Source organism: Triturus cristatus, chromosome 9, assembly GCF_964204655.1.
Source record: "Triturus cristatus chromosome 9, aTriCri1.1, whole genome shotgun sequence".
In the NCBI taxonomy this organism is placed as follows: domain Eukaryota; kingdom Metazoa; phylum Chordata; class Amphibia; order Caudata; family Salamandridae; genus Triturus; species Triturus cristatus.
The window spans coordinates 192,269,723-192,290,901 of record NC_140592.1 but is presented as its reverse complement, the minus strand read 5'-3'; the positions used below and the strand labels follow the sequence as shown (position 1 = coordinate 192,290,901).

The 21,179-nt window shown below is 43.2% G+C and overlaps 1 protein-coding gene across 6 annotated transcripts in view; it reads left to right on the top strand.

Annotated features, from left to right (window-relative positions):
* PTPRG (protein tyrosine phosphatase receptor type G) overlaps nucleotides 1-21,179 on the top strand; it is a 1,080,885-nt gene that overhangs the window by 162,674 nt on the left and 897,032 nt on the right. For all 6 annotated transcript variants that reach the window (XM_085624730.1, XM_085624729.1, XM_085624728.1 and 3 more), the window contains exon 2: nucleotides 1,823-1,927. In XM_085624730.1, the coding sequence (XP_085480856.1) occupies nucleotides 1,823-1,927 (105 nt within the window). The remainder of the gene's footprint in view (nucleotides 1-1,822; nucleotides 1,928-21,179) is intronic.

Genomic DNA, 21,179 nt, shown 5'->3' with positions numbered 1-21,179 from the left:
ATGGGTGATGTAATTTCCCTGGAAAAGATTCCTCCTGAGAGAGGCACTCCATGCATCAGGATTAAGTGATGCTCCAAACATTGAAAATCCATCCAGGCTTGCTGTCAGAAAGCAGCCCTAATATCTGTAACCTGAAGTAAGGTCTTTGAGGAACTAAATCAATGAACAGTAGATGAACTGTTAGCACCAAAAGACCCTTAGGTGATAGTGCTATGTACAAATTAATAGCAAGACCTAATCAGTGGTGTTTGGGGTATTTTTGGGGAAGTGAGTGAGAATTATTTTGTTGTAAACAAGACCTGAATACAGGGCTTTTTCCTAAGGAATCAGACTGCTGTTTGCTGGCCCTACAAATTCTGTCTTTAATCAGTGAGCAGTATCCAAGTTTGTGCGGTCAGAAAACCTTTTAGGGAGTTTAGTGATTACTGAAAAGTAACCAAGATATTCTCCACAAATCACAACAGCAGATTTTGTTTCTCAGAGCCATCATAATGCTAGCATTCTGAAATGTATTCTGTTAAATCCTGGTGTCCACTTATTAGACCTTTTTTTGCTGTAACGTAGACTGTTCATGCTGGGCTGTCCCTCTGGCACTTAGTGAAGTTTATTCACCTTTTGTCCAAGTACTTGTTAAGTAAAGTTTAATCATAAATACTGCTCTCAATTGGCATTTGCTCCCTAAGCATGCAACCCTGGTCATTTTTTGTTCTAGTGTGTTTATTAGATCATCATTGCTAAATCTTCATTACTAGCGATTAAGGAGGCCTAAAGAATAAGGGGGTGTCTATAAGAGAATGGAAATTAAGTTGCTGGAGAGTGGTGTAGGGAATAGTGATTGCGAGGGATTGCAATCGCCATTCCCTACACCACTCTTCATCAGCGATAGCATAGAACGGAGCTGCGTCTTAGTTCCAGAATGATATTAGATACTTTCTTTCAAACCAATATGATGGACTATCCGGTCAACCCTGCCTGTGGCATTTCATGTACAGCAGAGTTTAGACTATTTTACAGCTGTTACCCAGTATTAAGATTACACTCCTATACATCTCAATGACACCAATGCTTGTTTGACTGCCCTAAATGGTTGCTTTCAATCTGGATCGCCACCATCTTTAGAAATTTAACTGACTTTGGTAGCATTTGCACTTCTTCTCTGCACACAGACCTTAGTGAGGAGTGTTTGCAGACAGTCTAAAGATTCTAAGAAGCTGGCAAACCTAAGATCCCTGAACAGCGGAGACCGGTTAAAACGTACATGTTCACCCTGCCCTTCTCTCTCCTTGCTGACTAACTTCCTTTTTTAATTCTTAAAACATATAGCACTGTAGTAGTTGCGGTAAGTTTTAGATTAAGTAAATCTAAAATTGCAAAACATTCCAGGTGGTGCTCTATGTAAATCGTTTTTTGATTTCTGCTGAGGATGGATACCTTTTCATGCTAGTAAAAGCATGTCCATTTAAAAAAAAAAAAAAAAAAAAAAAAATTCATGTAGGATATATTTGCAGACGCTTTCAATGACCGGGTAGGTACAGGATACTCTTCTAAACCCACTACTGCAACGTTTTCTATGTTTTGCTCCATATGTGTGTAAATCTTTAACAACTTTCTTTTCAGAGTACAGACAAATAAGCACTGTGACAAGTAAGAGAATACTTGGTTTAATAGCGAGTATAACAACTATGGGCATGACAGCATGAGTTATTTGTGATCTTTTTCCCCGTGTTAGACATTGAGCTAGAAAGCAGTTTTATATGTTTCTATAATTAGAGATGCATGTGTCCCACATTCATTAAATGAACGCTCTTTTTCTGTTTTCTAGCTTCAACAGAGGGCTATGTTGGATCACTACATGAAAACCGACATGGCAGTTCACTGCAGATCCGTCGACGGAAGGCAATGGGAGATCCCTACTGGGCATACTCTGGTGAGTTTAATGTGAAATTAGGATATATTTTGTAATACTTTTTTTTCTTCTCTTGAACTTAGTGTACATAGTGTTGTTTTGGGCATGGCAAATGTTATTAGTTGTATATTGTGTTAAATGCAAATTTATGAACTTTTACGTTTAGATTGAATCTGTAATTGAACCACTTTATTACTTGCCTTAAATTTGTGATTGCAGAATTATTTTTCCATTCTATTGTTTTACACATGCAGTCATTGTACTGCACGGTCTTCAGCCAGTAACAGGAAAAAAACCTTTCCAAATAACTAGCAGACAGCACAGTATTGTAATGCAAAGTACTTGGGGATTCTGTCTTTTTACCTGCCTCTTATTATGATGGGTGTGAATGATGTTGTGATGTTGGTTACTGGATGGAGAAGGTAGGATGATTCAGAGGTGGTGGAGTGCAGTTGTCTTGCAGCCTCTCCGAGTTGTTAGAATATGTTTTGAAACCACACTCTAGCATTCAGTCCTTTTTCTAAGGCCAAGGTGATCCTTGCATACTATGTGACCTATTTGTGCTTATCTGACTGTCTAAGAAAGCTGGCCCCTCTCATTGCTGAGCCCTATCCCTGAGCGCCAAAAAGTGTCATTTCTACCTTTTAAAGGACATAGGACAGAAAACTCACTTGTTGCAAAACCTTACAGGTAGCGGATGCGACTTGGGTTCCCCTGCACTGCTGTTCACAGTATCACTGCATTTCTGAAATGACACGATTTATTGGAAATGCACAAGTTTTTATGGAATATTTTAAGGAAATTATGACTGCTTTGCACTTGTGAAAGTGAGCAACTGGTATCTATGGCAACTAGAAGTATGTGGCTTAGCAGTTAATTTGAAAGCATGTTCCTCCTTACAATTAGAGTAATGACCTCTATCTTCATGAGTGCTTTTGAAATGGCCTGGGAACAAAGTCCCTTGTGAGAGTCTCGTGCGAAAATTATAATTAGTTTGGTTTTTGTGTGTGTGCGCTGGTGACCGAGATTGTTTATCAATGTGCTGTGAACTGTACCAAGCTCGTATTTACTTTTCATTTGGCTTCCTGGATAGTAAAGATCACACCAAGCTTAGCTTGTATACTGGGATTTTCAAACCTTTCTGACTACTAAAATGTGCCCCCACCCCCCAATAATTTGCAGAGAACATGGATGAAGTTCTTCAGCAAAGTGTTTGTTTTTTATGGCAAGTTGTTTGTACAAGCAATCTCTAGGCTCCGAGATCGCGAGCCTGTTTTATTTTTTTATTTTTGTATTTTTTTAATTTGCATTAGTGTAGCACGGGCAACACTGGAATACGTGTTTATAAAATATCTGCCGATTTTACTTGCTGAAAATGGCAAAATACATTTTTATGTTTCATAGAAATCTGCTGGGAAGCAGATTTATTTTCCAGATGAGAACATTTTTCCATTTTTATGTTCTTGAGAAATAAATAACATCTGTTTCCTGTCTTTAATGATCCATTTTGTTAAAATCAAGCAAGCTGGATCCGCGCTGTTCTGCCTGAGACTGGTCTGTTTGGTCGCATTGAACATCTAAAGACATGCATCTGTTGTCGGATACTGTGGCTCTCTGAAGCCAATGTCGCGTTATACTGGAGAACGTGTTGCTCGTGGTGGTGTGCGAAGATGAAGTAGCATTGTGCAGATGTAGTAGCATTGTGCAGCCTGATTAGAACAGATGTTCACAATGCTCACTTGTTGAAAAATCTTTGAGGTGAGAAGAACTTAGTCCTGTAGACTACAGCTCAAAACAATGCAGTAGAGCATGGCCCAAAAGGAAGGTAGCTCATCACTGGGTTTAAAGAGTTTGTATGAATTTTGAAAATTATACTGACACTTAACACAAGATCTTCCTCACTCTCGATGGAAATATATTTTGGCAAAAATAAATGCTTTGAGTTTTAGAAAAAAGAACTGCACTTCTGTTGCAATAATCATTTTTAATGAAATAAAGAATTTTTTTGTCCAGCCTTTCTTATGCTCAGGCAGAAACTTAAGTAGCCAACCGCCTTTGTCTTGGTGCTGCGGACAACACTGTTTGTGTATTCGTGTAGAATTGGAGACTGAAGCAGTGATTGAGCTCTCACCAATCAGTAACTCCCAATTTCTTCCTATTTTGCAAAACATCTCATTTAAATAAGTGAAAATATAATGTATGGTATTTGCCTCTGTAAGCGTCAGAGGCCTCTCAAATTCACAATCCACTTTAAAGGCGTATGGAAAAATTAAGTGATAAACCATACCTAGGATTCACATTTCAATGCGCCTCGATTTAGAAGGTTTATACACCGTGTTTTCATCCACTTGTAGTAGGCCTTCCTCAACTTTCTAAGCATTGAAATAAGCAACTGTTTCATAATTTACCCAAAAGCGTTGGAAGCTTGTGTTCTACTTTGTTGATGGCTGTCTTCTAGATGAACCTGATGAAGTCTGCGATAAATGCAGATTAGAGGTAATAGCCGTCACACTCTTAGAGATTTAAAGATGATGGTAGAGGGCATTCAAAATACTATCTTGTGACCTTTGAAATGTCATAATTGCTCTAGTTCTACTATTGTACATATTATCCTTTCTATTATCCTTTCTATACAGCACTAATTGGACTTGAGCAAGCTGCTCCACCACTCGCTGTGGTGTAATGTTCTGCTGTAGTTTCTTTTCTTGAAGCAAAGTGCTTGCAAATTGCCTAGTCTCAGTCATTACCTTAGTAGTTTTTCTACAGCACTTGCGGACATCCTTTGTCTGTACCGTAAATTTAAAGGTTTTACTGTTAACCATATTCTAGGTATTCAGTTTTATTAGTTTCAGAAGGATGGAAAGGTGGGCCCTGGGATACAAACTGCCTGCATGTTAATTTAAGCACATCTGTCCCGAAGGTGCTTACTTCGCTGAGCTACCTTGCATGATATTAAGGTCTCACAATGGCTGGTAGTTTTTTTGTTTTTTTGTTGCTGTGTGTGTGTATATTTATAATTTGTGTGTGTGTATATGTATATATGTATGTGTGTGTGTGTGTGTGTGTGTGTGTGTGTATATATATGTATGTATGTATATATATATGGAAACAGGGTCCTAACTATAACTATCTACTGGCGACCGCCAGTAGATTATATATATATATATATATATATATATATATATATATATATATAATTAGTCTTGACTCAGAAAAATACTGATCTCCTGTTGATACATATTTATTCCACTAGTGCACCGCTTCCCCATTATCGATTTGATTCTCACCCACAATTGCACGACAGGACGTCCCACGGAAATCGTGGTCCTTAATGACCGCCACAATCTCATTGTGCGATCATTTCTGTCATGGAATTCTTTTGGCCGGAGGAAGGTTCACTTGCAAACGACTCTGCAAACTGGTTTCAGAATCTTGACGGTCACACTGAGCCTGGCTCCTCATCCAGGAAGAGTTATGGGCAGCTGACGCGTTTTCAAATGTCAGAGCAAAGCCATTTTATGACACTTTGTCAACTTAACAAACATCAACCCCAGTCAACTAAGAATAGCAGTACAGTTAAAATTCTCTCCTCGTCATTTTACATGACCTCTGATAAAGTACGTCTACAGCAGCTCATGCTTTTAGTAGGACCTTTAAAGCACTTTCAAGTCTATTGTCTAGTTCTATGTTTAGAACTTTCTGATAGGATATTTTTCAACCTGTTTTTACCCATTTTTAGTCCCTCTCACTTATTACTATTACTGGAGAGAATTGTTCTATATTCGTCCTCATTTGTTATTTGATTTTTTATGTGCTGCTCGTGACTTTTTCAGAGTTGGGCATGGTGATGATTTAGTGCTATTTTGTGCCAGATATCTGCATTTGATATAGGCGTAGGGAATGGGGTAATCAACGGACTTGACACACCAGTGTTATTTCATGCGAATTAGGGTTGTCTGTATGTGCTTGGGGAGTACATGGTTGTCATTATATAATTTTCATACCTCCGTGGTGTTTGTTGGCCACAGTGCCTGCTTTTGTAAAGCCCCATGAGGGTATAAGGCAGGTTTCCGAGCAAAACAGGGTAAGAGTAGTGCACAATAATCTTCTGTTCTTCCACCGCCATAATGAAGGTCATTCTCCACCCCCCCTCCCCACCCACCCGCCACCACTTACCACCTAGGCTCCGCTCTCATTACGAACTTTGGATATTGTGGCAGAGCCCTCCTAAAGCTATTGCTTCCATTGTAGATGAATCTATTACATCTTTCTCCTGTTCTTGATGCCGTACTCCCTCAGCTTTTGTAAGACCTGCCATACCAGGTGCTTACTCCACTCCATCTTTGATTACGAAAAACGTCTGTTGGATTTTTGTTAAACCAGGTGCACTATGAAAACTGGCGGGCGGGGGGGGTGCTAGGGCTGGGGGCAGGGCGCATGGTGTCTAGCAGATCCTCAACTCACTATGGAACATGAAGAAATAGTTTCAAGCCATCCTTCCCCCGCATTACAATTTGATGAACAATCATCTAAATTGTGTCTGTTACCTCACTGTAAATAGTTATGGTAATCCCCCCCAAAAAATATGTATGGGTAGAAAGGTTTTTCAAAGTGTGAATTACTAACTTGTAGAATAGAATGCATTCCCGATAAAAATATAAAGTGGGGAAAAACTCTGAAGGCAGAAGGGCGTGTTCCATTCAATTATCATATTACGAAATACAGCCTCACCCCTAAACAATTTTATTCCATTTTTTTAAGAATGCCTCCTGATTGTGAAGCACTCTTGTATCCAATTCCAGGAAATTTAGACGGGTTGCTGCCGTGTGCCCTGTATTCCCTGAAGATTGAAAAACATCTATGGGTTGCTTTACAGCATCTAGATCTCAAGGGATGAGAGACATTTTGTACCCCAGAGTTTTTATGTAAACATCTTGTTCATGTGAAAACGAATGCGTGGTATGTATTACAAAATGTTACATTTGATTTCCTACTCCACAGTGAGCCATTTGATGGAGCTCAGTATGGTTTTCTAAAGCTTTTGACAGCTCCTGATGGTTTGACTAATTGCATGCAGTGCATGGTTGCTTTTGGATAACTGCATTAATACCATTGGAGTTTCATAACCTTGACTACACAAGTTCCTCAGTGATTTCCTTCTGATGGTCATGATGATCATCTTGATGTTAATACTAACTTTGAAAGCATAGGGAATAGTGAAAGATGCATCTGGATCAATTCTACCTTTCTGTGTTTGGAACATGATGTCTCCTATATCTATGGGCCATTTGAATGATATTTGCAAGCCTAACTTATTCTGTATCAGTTTCATTGATTTGGTGGAACTTTTTTGTACTTTCTTCAGTTTTTATGCTTGTGTATGATGCCTGAAATTAACTATTCTAAATCTGGCATCGATATCCATGTACTTTATGACTTTGTCATTGCTGGATTATCAGTGGCCTGCTACAAGAATGTTTGGAAAACTCATGTTTGACCTTTTCCTTGCTATCTGTTCCAGGCCATGTAGCTACTCAAAGGATAATTTGAGCAAGGGTTCTGTAACTGAGTGACACAAATGCATCCTGCTAAATGACTCGCACACACCATAGAGGTGTTTGGTGCTTGAAGTGTCCAGGAGTATACCCCTACCATAAAAATGATCAACTCGTCTAATTCAGATCATCTGAAAAGATGGGGACCTAGATCTGTGTTCATCACTGGATGATGAAAATTTACTTAACTAGATGATGTTAAATTACTAACTCATAGGCCTGACAGGAAAGATCCCCTACGGAACACCTTTATACCCAATAACCACCAAAATGTCTATCCTTTGTTGCTGATCTGCAGAGGCTGCTAACCAAACATCTGTTTTTTCAATTTTGCTCCGCATTTCACATTGAATGCAATTTTTAAAAGGAAACCTTTCACACTAGTCTGCTTCAAATTCCTTCGGCATGTCAATGTCCTAGTTTTATCCTAATTTCTGAGTTCCAGATGTTTCCTTGGTATTTCAAAAATACACAGCAGGTTAGTTTGACAAAGCCTATTAGGCTTAAGCCAATGCTATTTTCTACTGATTATCTCTTGCTTGTCCAGATGCTCAGCAACCTGTTTCCTGTAGGGAACAAAGTCTGATCATGTGTGTATCATGCAAGTAAAACATGGCGCCTTTTCTCCAAATTGTGCAGTAGTGAGTTGTCTTTGCTTTTCAAAGCTGCAGGCTGCATCCGCTATTTTTCAGATGGAGCATGAGAACATTTAAAATAATATTCACTTTTTGTGTAACTGATAGGCTCTCAGATCTCTCCTGATGCTAAGCACTCTGCTTTGATCTTGGTGTGGGGTCTGGTACAGTAATTTATTAGAAATTGGCTGCCCCAGATCAATATGACAATGCGATTAGAACACTTGAACTGCGACCTGGTCATTGTGTAGTTAGCTTTATGCATATGGAGCGGTTTGGCCACACAAAATTGTACTTTGAGGTATTCTATATTTGAGATTTTTCAAACTGGTTTTAGTTTTCCATGAAGGTAAGGCATGTAAAATATACATGCCTACGCTTTTGCCAAATAATCAGGACTGTGTCGTGCACTATATTGAGGTCTAGTACTTCTGGTTCTCATGATTTCTGTAACTAGCAAATTAGAATGCCTTCATTCCAAATAGAGTTCCTTTCTGCTCCTTTTGTAGTGCCTTCATGTCCGTACCTAATGTTTCAATGACAGAATAGTAAATACCATAAAAATCTATGGTGGATCACCACTGTTGTATTGAAGAGAAGTGAGGACTTAAGAAATAAAAAAAACTATTCATCAAAACTATTTTGTCAAATGAGTCCATTTTTGCAGTATGACCCTAGGTGATACATATGTGGCACCTTAATGATCATTGGATCACCTGCTGAAGGATTTATTTTTGAACTTTCCCCTCTGAATGTTCAGTTAGTGTTGACAGACTCCCGTAGTAAGTTGTTGTGGGTGCACAACTTAAAAAATGCCTCAGCTGTGTGGTCCAGAGAGGGGCAGAGTGTCGCTGAATGACATACGTTGCCATTTGTAAGAATGTCAAGTTGGCGAGCAAGGAAAATCTTACTGCAGACCACCTCTCAGCGAGATTTCTCAATGCAGGCAGTTGTGGATGGCCACAACCGCACGCGTTGAAGAACCTTCCGTTTGCATTGAGGAGGCTGCTGCTCGAGTCGAACATCTACTCAATCGGCAGAAAGAACCAGAGTTCTTTCGCTGCACGTGGTGCCGTTCATTCTGATTTTACAGCGCAGTACAAACAACCAGTGCTAAAAATCAGCCTGCACGATGTAACGTACCCCACCATTTGCAGAACTCCGTGTAGCACAGCAGAGGTTTTTGGTCGCTTTGAGGAGTTGCGCATAGCCGAACTCCGCAAATTCTGCCCAGGCCCATCAAAAATCGACTTCCAGGAAATTGGGTGTCACTTTTTTCAGTTCTAGTGATTCGTTTTTAGACATTGCATAATGAGTCATTACATTGTTTATTACATACAATTTAAGAAACATACACTTACAAATACAAAGCTTTTTCTCATGCATGCTCCTTTAATACTGAGACAACGATTGATGGGCGACTACAGATTCTTCACTATGGTTGCCTTTTAGGGCATCTGAGCTAATTAGCGTTACTCTGCTGATATACTATGTAGATCTATACAATAACCTTTCTTGATTCATAACTCTAGTGGCAGCACTTTCTGAGAGCTGCATTTACTATTCACATATGCTCACTTTTAAGTAAGGTATTGCTTTAAAGTTCTGACCCTAAATGTGGATTTGTCACATTGATTTGCTTTCTTCTTTCTCTCTGGCTTGCCATCCTGTTGTTTGTTCCTCCCCTGGAACATAGCCGCTCCAACATCTTTTGGATTGCCTTAGTTATATCTTTCCACTGACCACCTAATTGCCCCCCTCCTCCCTCAAACTCAGTATTGCTTGTTCCCTTGTGAACCGCTCGCTCTATCTAGTGTGTGCTTCTCCCCCTAGCTATCATTTGCTTCTTCCCCTAGCTATCGTTTGCTTCTCTCCCCACTAAATACCCATGTGTTTTGTGTTGCTTTTCAAACAGCCATTTCTGTCCATTCTCCTGTATTGATCTCTCTCCTGTGCTTCTCTATTTTGTGTGGTGCTTACATCCTTCTGTGTCGTCTCTCCAGCATATGCTTTTCCCCTACCCCTGTGGTGCTCACTCTCCCGTTTGCTGCTTTTCCCTCATTACACATCCCACTGCTGTCTTCTCCCACTTGCAGGCTTTAAAAAAAGAAAATGCTCTTAAAAAGAAGATATTATTTACAGAACAAAGTCTGACATCTTGGATTGGTATAAAATAAAAGGGGCACCCAGGTCATTCTGTAGGTGTGTGCATACAGAAATACGTGGCTGCCCACCATTGCTGCATCATTGTGTCTTTTTTTTATTTTTATTACTGAACTTGTACAGCACTTGCATTACCAAGCAGCTTTGGCAAAGCCAATGGGTCCAAAACACAGTACATTTCTCAGAACCTTGTTGTGATATAATGTACATACAACAAGGGTTCTTGCAGATTTTCTGATCACATCACTTAGTACCTTTTCAGAGGTTGAATCAGTCCTCACTTGATAAATCACTTCAAATGCACACCTGTGAAGCCAAACAAGGGTATCATCAAAACTATGTTTCAGTATAACCACAAATATTAAATCGGTAGATCGAAAAAAAAGTATGTGATGGGCAGTGCCCATGAGATGGGACAAAGGTGAGAATAAATAGTGAAGTGGCAATCAAATTATTAGACCACTTGGCAGCTATATCTATAATTACATGGAGACAATTGTAGTTTCATAATTTGTTCTTCAAGCATGATGAAAATTATTTTTACAGTCCAGGTATTTGTGGCATTGCTGTTTGGACCCAAACACTAATTATTTACAAGGGTACGCCTTTATCAGGATAGAACTTAAGAATGCACCATCAAATTGGGCGTGGCCGAGCAGCAAGATGGCCGCTTGGTAAAGGGGCTCTGCTGGATGAGCACACTATCCTTAATTTATCCTGTCGACTGCCGCCGCATCCTGGCTCCTGACCACTGGGCGTAAGTGCGGAGAGCAGAGCGACACAAACAGAAGTGATCGCCGTCTCGAAATTCTGCTGCCAGCTGCTGTTGTCACCGTGGAAACTTTGCGGCCTGGTTTGGCTGGAGCTGCAGCCTCAACTGGGCCGATGCTGCTCCCAAAGCGTGCGACTCACGGTGATCGAAAGGTGAAGAACGCAACGGGTATCACGGCTGTGACGGAACAACGCACACAGGCAGAAAAGAGGCTGTGCTGCAAGGTGAGCCCCAGGGCCCGAACTGTTGATACTTGCACGGCGCATATTGCGCAGAGAGAGAGTGGGGCCGGATTGCGCTGGCCGCGCAGCTTGATAACCGGGGCCCGAGGCACAAAGAAGAGAAGCCACTGCAGAGTGGGCTGCTGGTGCGCTTCCCATTCCCCCCCCCCCCCTCGTAGGAGACTGGCGACATCGCTGACACACTACGAGGGAGTGAGAGGAGCAGGACGCGACTCCCGTCCTGCAGAGAAGTTCGGGGCTGGCTGAGGTATAACACCACCGAGGAGTGGACTGAATTGACCCCGCGGCGCAAAGGTAGGAGGCCACACCAGCAGAGGGTGACGACGGACAGTGCTGGTGTGGGGCTACTATACTGTTGCTGCAGCTAGGCCCAAGGTGGCGGACTCTAGGGTCGGTCGCACTACACCACAAATACTAGTTGCAGTCCTCCTCTAATGACTATAAGGCAGTTGTGCTGCGAAACTGCATGCAGTAAATGGACATAGCGCGAATCGGAAGGGGGTGGCTGACCTAGAGGGCATCCCAGGGGGCCAGCAGAGGGTGGATACCTACCAACTATGTTAAATATCGAAAGAGAAATCGGCGCAAACGAACATATCCCTGGCGCTGAGGCGCAGATTGATTATCTAGAGGGAGAGACCGCGACCCTGCATCTATTCTTTGACAGGCAGGTTGAAGCACAAGATGACCTTCTCTGCATGGTCAAGGTACTGGAGGTCATCAAGGTGAAAAACGAGTAACGGGAGGCCTGGTCCAGAAGAAATAATGTCCGCATTACGAGCATTCCAGAGTCCACAAACATACCCAACATGGAGAAATACGTTGAGGGCCTACTGCAAGACTTGTTCGGAACTGATCGGTCTGCCACGTTCCTGGTGGAGCGTGCACACTGCACTCTTGGACCCCGCCCACAGCCTGGCGCCCCGCCGTGACTGATCCTGGCACGGCTGCTCAACTATAGAGACAGATACCGTATTGATCTTGGCTTGGGGGGGGTGAGCTACGATACCAGAATGTTATTTCGCTGTACCGAGACTTTACCCAAGCGGTGCAGGCGGCACGGCATGAGTTCCTCCCAGCAAAGATACTGCTACAGAAAACTGACTCAATATGCAATGCTATACCCAGCCAAAGTCTGGGTGCATGCACATGGTAAACCCTTGGTCTTCACGGAGGCAAGCGCTGCGATGAAATTCGCCAAACATGCATGAGAACAGCGAGAGAGGCTGCGACAAAGACAACTCATCAGAGTCAGCTTAGTGACAATGACTAGTATATATACCTCCCAATGCTGTAACGCTGATAAACCTGGTTTTGGGAATGGTTAAGCGCATTATGAAAATACTTTCACGCTCTCCGCCTTATGTTCTTCACTTAGTTCACTGTAATTAGGCGGATGTATTGATGCTCGGCCACCCTGTCGCGTTGTGACAGGGCAGTATGCTGGCAACCTCACGCCCCTCTGGGATAATTCCCCACATTATGTACATGTTTCAGTTATTTCTTGGGTGGACAGGTATAGCTTCTCAACCTGATTGGGGGCTTGGAGTGGGTGGTGGGTGGACGGGGTATGTTAATGTTTGTTGTTTGTTTCTTGCAATGCATTATGATGACAATATTAAATGCCTTACAAAATGGACACGCTTGTCATTGTTCGAACTTGGTAATCACGAAGTGGGAGGGACACTACAGGGAGATGGCGAAGATGCACCAACATGCAGGACCTTTAGCCGCCACAGAGACATCTCTAGAATACCATCTCTAGAATATCACTTAACATGCCTTACTTGGAATTTGCGTGGGTTAAATGACCACAGGAAAACAAGACTGATGCAATCTTATCTCACAAGGCACTTAGTAGAGGTGTGCCTGCTACAGGAAACACATCTTAAGGGAACAGCCTGTGACAAATTGAAGTCAAGTAGATGAAGTGAGGTGTATACTTCCTATTCTAACTATTCTAGGGGGGTGGCGACATTGATCGGAAGGGGAGCCCCTGGCAGTTCACAAAGGTGGTAAGCGACCCAGAAGGACGTTACTTGCTAGTACTAGGAACATTATACAACCAACAGATCATTCTTACTAATGTTTATGGGCCCAATATGGATAAGCCTGCTTTTTTCCAGCAGGTGTGGCAACATATTCAATCAATGGGAGACGCTGCATTAATCTGGGGTGGTGATTTTAATACAGTACTATCCCGTGAGGACGGCAGAGTAGGTGCCTTGTGCACACATCACCCACAGGCAGCTGCGATGTTAAGGGGACTGATGGCTGATTATAGATTGGTTGATACTTGGAGGGCCTTCCACCCAGACACTCGGGAGGGTACATGTATTAAACAGCAGCACAACGCATGGTCTCGATTAGACTTCTGGCTAACATCCCTGGACCTAGACTCCTGGGTGTCGAAGGTGTCACACAACGCCCGCATACTATCGGACCACTCACCGGTCACTTTGTCCCTACAGATACCGCTACCATACAGACCACCATTCATGTGGCGGCTACAACCCAACGTTCTCATGGATGCGGTGTTCTGGAGGAGCGCCATGCACAAATTGAGGAATACTTTACACACCACATGGGGTTGGTGGAAACGGAGGGTATGCTGTGGGATGCCTTTAAAGTGGTTATCCTTGGCCACTGTATAGCAGGACAAAACAAAGTGCTCCGTGACATTCGTGGCACCCTGAGCTGAGTTGACACGGAATTACATGACCTGGAAAAACAATATTTCATGACCCCATCGGCCGCGAGACTGGGAACTATCCGTAATAAATTAACTGAGTATCAAGAGGAAGCCGATGGGGAACTAAAATTTCTACACACGCATGGAACTGCGCGTAGGTACGGGGAGGTTGATAGGCCAAGCAAAACTCTCGTGACTCTTCTGCGACCTCCCAGGGGATCCACCTTCATCGCTGCGTTTAACACCCCAACTGACGGCTTGATACACTCCCCACCCAACATCCTCGCAACCCAGTGGTGTGCACCGTGAATATCTAGACATACCGTTCACTGTAGAGTATGTGAAGCGGGTTATTGGTGGCATGCGGGCAGGTAGGGTGCCTGGGTCAGATGGCCTCACTGCGCAATTTTATAAAGAATACTCGGAGATACTTGCCCCTCGTCTCCTGGCGGTCTATCAAGAGGCATTATAGGAGAGGATTCTTCCTAGCTCAATGCGCGAGGCTATCATAATCACTATTCTGAAACCGGAAAAAAGATCCGCAGCTCTGCGATTTATACTGGCCGCTTTCATTGATTAACCTTGATGCAAAAATCTTTGCCAAACTGCTGGCCACCAGGCTCCAACCATTGTTGCCACTGACTGTCCAGCCGGATCAATCTGGTTTTGTGTCTGGCAGATCCACATCCCATAATCTTAGAACTCTCTTTGGACTGATGCACTATCTCGCCCCACATGTGTCAGCGATTGCGGCGCTCTTAGATTCCACCAAGGCGTTTGATTCCCTTGAATGGGGATTCCTGCTTACACTTCTCAGAAGGATGGGTCTGAGTGCAATCTTCATCCAACAAATACAACTTTTATATACACGGCACAGATACGGGTAAATGGGCTAATTTCTGAACAACTAGTTATTACTCGAGGCACCAGACAGGGTTGTCCTCTGTCTCCGCTACTGTTCGCGATCGTGACAGAACCGTTGGCAGCCCGCCTGCGGTAGCACCATGCTAAGAGTGATTGGTTCAACAACCAGGGCGCTGACCGTGTCCATGTATGCGGACGACACAATGTTTTATATATGGTAAATCCTAAAGAAAATCTATCGCCCACGACACGTGAAGTCATGCGGTACGGTGGCCTATCAGGAGTAAATATTAACTGGAGCAAATCTGTTCTCCTCCCGCTCACGCCTGGAACTCTGGCCTTTTCAACCGATTACCTGTTTGTCTGGGCGTCGGGCCCGATTCGTTATCTGGGCATATGGTTCAGCAGTAATATGCAGGGACAATTATGGTAAAGTGATAGCCTGGATCAAGGACAGGGTGAGAGGGTGGAAGTCCCTCCCCCTTACTCTAGCGGGACGCATAGCAGTGGCAAAGATGATTATATTGCCGAAACTACTATATCTATTTGGCAATATCCCCATGCCACTCCCTGTGCACTTCTTTAACCGCCTTCGGTCGCTCATGGTCGAACTATGTGGGCCGGAAGACAGCCAAGAATAGCTTGGGAAATTCTGACGCTGCCACAGGAGCAGGGCTGCACCAGACTTTGTACTTTATACGTACTGTGCACAGGCGCAGTTTTTGCACTTCTGGTCACACCCCACACACTTCCCTCCGCATGGAGCAATCAAGGTCGATAAGGTGGCACCTCTACCACTGTCCACGGCGCTATTCCAACCGTACAAGCGTCCTTGTGACGAAATCAACACGGTATAGACTGAGGTGGGCTTGGGAAGGGCTTCGCAATCGGGCACCATTGGATATACTCTACGCGCCCATGGGGCCTCTTCTCAATAACCCACTATACCCCCCCCCTCCCCCCGTATGGACCGTAAGGCGCAGGAACGTGCATCAAGCCACAACCTAAAGATTGGTGGGGACCTCTGTCCAACGGATACCTTTCTCACGTTACAGCAAATGTGACCCTGAAACACCCTCTGTGTTAGATACGCTAATATACTATCCGCTCCGAGCTTCCTGCAAGGGCAAATTTACCACATTCCTGGACCTGACGCTGACGTTGCCGGCTTTAGAAAACCTACTGGCAGTGGATTCAGGACGCAAACTTATCGAACGCATTTACAAAATTACACAAAAGACGTCGCCAATCATTGCCCTGTCCTCTCGTAGGGCCTGGGAGAGGAGGTAGGTATCGCCCTCACAGACCAGCAGTGGAGCCTGGGTTGTAAGCAGTTGGAGCGCCTGTCGCCTAATTACCGTCTCCGGTTAATACATTTTAAGTACTTACATCGCCTGTACCGTACACCCATTCAACTACACAAAAAGGGGCTCCGTGACAATGACTGGTGCTGCGGTGCCCCCCCCCTCCAGGCAACCTTCTTGCATTTCGCATGACACTGCAGACCAATAGCAAACTTCTGGCTGACCATAATGGGCCATTTGACAGATATTACGGGGCTGGTTCTCCCCTGCACACCATTGACGTCACTGTTGGGGATCCTCAAGTCCATCCCGCCTAAATCACGTAAACTTCCGGAAATATTACTTTTAATGGCTAAAAGACAGGTGACCATTCAGTGGGGGGTGGCAAAGCCTCCAACAGCAAAGGAATGGGCTAGGAGTGTGTCAGATTGTAAGGAACAATTGACTAACTATTGGAAGCTAATGCCTGTCAGATCACGTCCAATAGATGTGTGGGAACCCTATGTGCTGTGGCTTCACTCTGCTATTCTAGATGACTAGGTAACACATAAGCCATACTAGACATGACCAGGGGAAATGATTACACAATTGTGCTGTACAGTGTGGCCCTTCTACTGTGTAATATATTACGGTCTTCCTCAATGTAACTGTGAATTAACTTACTATGACCCCAAAAATGTGTTAGCGTTCCTGAACTATGGCAAGAGAAATGGTATTCTGTTCATTCCAGCAAATCTGGTTATATAAATAATGCACTGCACTTTCGTTTATTGTTGTACATGGTACGGAAAATGCAAAAAAAAAAAAATTCAAAGAAAATAGAATGCACCATCAAAAAAGTTAACCCATGACGTGTAAATATTCATGAAAAAGAATTTCATACGAAAATGAGACTCTTCTCCAGCAAGTGGAAATATATGCTACGGTCTATGAAAAAAGTGTGAAAACGTTTTAGTGCTCCGGATTTATCAGTAAAGTAAAACGTCCAGCTACCTACTAGAGGATTACAAGAAGCGTAATAATTCCACTTCTGAAATACAATGGAGGGCAAAATTGAAACCTGTCAAAGTTGTGCAAACTGACCAAAGTATAAGCTTGTATGCGTACATAACTTGTTTATATAAAATTTGGCGATTCTGCACATCTGTGTGCATGCTGTCTGAGTGTGTGAACACTCTACATGTTGATGGTTATGGAGTGGCAGTGTGTATAAACCCCTGGACAAAAGCAAAGGTCTCAAAGCAAAACTCCATTTTTGGAGCATATTTAGTTCACCTATCTCTCTTTGGCCCATGGGCCGCATGTCATTATATTTTGACCATGGTCCCGTGCTCTCCATGCCACTGGAATCAAACTATCCTGGATGAAGAGGGCTGAAACCCCGAAACCGGTCCTAGGATGCTTATTTCCAGTCCAAGGAGGACCTGGCTTGGCAGTTCGAGCTGGACTGTTCCCATGAAGCACAGGGTCAAGACTGATTTGCAAATGGCTGGGTTCAAACTGGAATGGCATGCTGAGAAAAAAAACGATGGATTTAGGCCCAGAACTCTGTACTGGGATGAATGTATGACATTGTTCTGCATTCTGTCCATCAACTGTTGTTGTTTTTGCATTATATTTTTAAGAAGTCATGACATTGTCAGTTCATCCAAACAATGACTTTGCTTAAACCTAAGGTGACACAAGTCTGCTACAAGTTCCCTGATATAATATTTTAAGGTCTGATAGTTCATCTGCAAAATAAACATGTGGTCCAAATTGACATATTTTTACCATGCTGGTTTATACCGGTTATGTCTCATACTAAGTGGCAAGTCCCCATATGCAGGTTAAGTCAGTGGTTATTCCTATATGTAGCTCATAAATTGACCACTAAATTAGAGAGTCCTTTGCCCCAGTTTATTGCAAGAGGTCCTGCCACAGCATTCATTGCCTATGCTGAGAATCTGTGCAAAATGGAGAAGAGCTGAGCCCACCTGATGTGCTTTTCTTAGCTCAAACACACACTCCCGGCCAAAGTCTGATCATCACAATTTCTCTGCTGTGAGCAGGTATGCAGTAGATGCAATCCAAAGAATCTAGAGGGATGTTTGCTACTTCATGCTCTCGTAACCAAATATGCAAGGATTGTCTCACTCAGTTGCCTAGGTTGTTAAACCTTCCTATTAAACATAGGGTCTACACTCCGGCATCAGATAATGGTAATGGAGGGGACAATCTGAAATGCTCTCTATTTAATGCTAGATCGCTAGTAAAACATGCGGAGGAATGTGCTCTCCTGTTGGAGGAAAAGAACATCAAGTTAGCATTTATTACCGAGACGTGGCTGGATACATCGTCCGGTCCTGACCTTGTGAAAGCTACTTCTTTTGGCTACCGGTGCTACTCACTGGATCGAACTCATAAAAGGGGCGGAGGGCTCGCAGTGATATACCATGACTCACTGACCCCTCATTTTCTACCTGTGCACGACCTAGGATGTGAACCTTTTGTCTTTTAAGATTTTCTCAGCTTCCTATAAATCACTGAAAGGGACTCTTATCTATCGCCCTCCCGGAGGGAAGAATGACTTTTTAAACTCATTATGCCTGATGCTTGAAGATGGATTGAGCCAACAAACTTTTGTGGTACTTGGAGACTTTAATTTCCACTTGGAAAAATCTGAAGAACCGGACACAGCTAGATTGAACAATATTGTGGCCTTAGACGGCCTTAAACAGCTAATCTCTTCTCCCACTCACTCGAAAGGGCATACCTTAGACGGGATATTTTCTAATAACTGCGATCTGACCAACATCTCTGTCTTTCCGGTCACTTGGTCTGACCATTTTGTAGTCACTTTCGAACTAAACCATGTGAGGAGGGCTTCCGAACAAAAGAAGGAAATTAACATCTAACTTACCCCAAGCCCTAGTTGTAAACACCTAGAATCTACTCTCATTGACTCAATGTACATAGTCACGCAGGATCCTGATGCAGCTACTTGTTGTTACAACAGTTGGATAAATGACGCCTGTCTCAAATTAATTCCCCCTAAAAAATGGATACCCAAAAGGGCACTACCTACTGCCCCTTGGTATTCAGGTGAACTTGGGGACAAAATTATTATGCAAACGGGCCGAAAAAGTTTGGCGGAAGAACTGTGATTCGGCCAACAGATCAGAATACAAACTTACTATTTCCAGCTACAAACAATCCCTCCTGTTAGCCAAGAAGGAATATTTTTCTTCGCAAATCACGAAAGCTAAATCCGATACTAAGGTGCTTTTTAAAACAGTAATTAAATTATCTAACCCCAGGACACCTAATGTTCCTGTCGCCCCGGATTTTTGCAATACCATAGCAACTTTCTTCCAGTCAAAAGTGGAATCTATTTTGATCTCACTCTCAGAACAGATTGACATAACTCATAACAACTCAAGTTCTAAAATCTCGCATCCTTCAGATAGTACTTTTGATCATTTCTTACCTTTGAATTCCGAGGACACTACCAAACTTGTGACTAATATTAAATCAGGCGCTCCTACCTATCCCTGCCCCACTTGGATTATCAAACAGATCGCGGATATTATCTGCAGTGTTTTGATTCCCCTTTTTAATGACCTGTTTCGTACTGGAACTTTTCACAGCTCCTGGAAAAGGGCATCTGTACTTCCACTTCTAAAAAAACAGTCCTTGGATCCTAAGGATCCAACCAATTACCGCCCTATCTCCAGACTTCCCCTCCCTGCCAAAATGGTAGAAAAAGCCATGAATAGGCAACTTAGTGATTTTCTTCAGGACAAAAACTCTCTGGACCATTCTCAATATGGCTTCAGAGCTCATCACAGCACCGAGCTGGCACTTCTCAAATCCACAGAGGAGATCAGAGAAGTGATGGACAAAGGAGGGAGTGCGATGTTAATTTTATTAGATCTGTCTGCGGCCTTTGATACCGTTCACAATAAGGTATTGATGAATAGGCTTTCTGAGATCGGGATAGGTGGTCAGGCTTGGAATCTGCTACACTCCTTTTTGAAGGACAGATCTCAAACAGTCGCACTCAATGGAGAAATCTCCGAACCCTTTTCCCTACCTTGCAGGGTGCCGTAGGGCTCCTCCCTTAGCCCTAAATATTTAATATCTATGTGGCACCCCTGGCTGGTATTATTAGATCTTTTGGGTTTCAGCTTACCTCCTACGCAGACGGCACTCAAATTGTGCTGTCTGTGATGGAGGGAACCGAAAAGGAAACAGGGGCTCGTTTTTCGGACTGTATGGTATCCATTTCTAGGTGCATGTCAGCAAATTGCCTCAAGTTAAACTCGGCCAAAACAGAGGTTATGAGATTTGGCAATAATTCGCTGATGTGGACACCCGATTGGTGGCCGGACATGCTTGGTCCATGTCCCACACCCTGCAGGAAAGTTAAAAACTTGGGTGTGATGGTGGATGATAAACTTATTTTAGGGGACCAGGTGAGCAAGGTGACGTCGAGATGCTCCTTGGTCCTTAGAATGATCAGGAAAATTAGACCATATCTTTCGGAGGGTTGCCTTAGAACTGTGGTTACGGCACTTATACGATCACGTCTTGATTATTGCAACAGTCTGTATGTTAATATGCAGATACAACATCAAAATCGTTTGCAGGTTATTCAAAACGCTGCCGCCAGACTGTTGACTCGGACTCCCAGGACTGTGTCAGTTAAGGGCGAACTACAGAAGCTGCACTGGCTCCCTATTCGTCTGAGAGCACGCTTCAAGGCTGCGTGCATAGTGTTTAGGGCTTTGAATGGGATTGGTCCGGAGTTTTTAAGACAAAGGTTTTTCTGGTACGTTCCTAGTAGAACTCTCAGATCCGCTGAGGCCAAACTAGTACAAACACCCCAGTTTAAAAAAGCCAATTGGGGAGGCAGAAGTTTCGTATACAGTGCTTCCAAGATCTGGAATGAACTCCCTTTTATGCTAAGAAGCTCCTCTGAGTTCTATTTTTTCAGAAAACATCTTAAAACATGTTTTTTTCCCCAGTTTTAGTTCCTTGTTATTGTTAGGTTGGCAGTGCTTA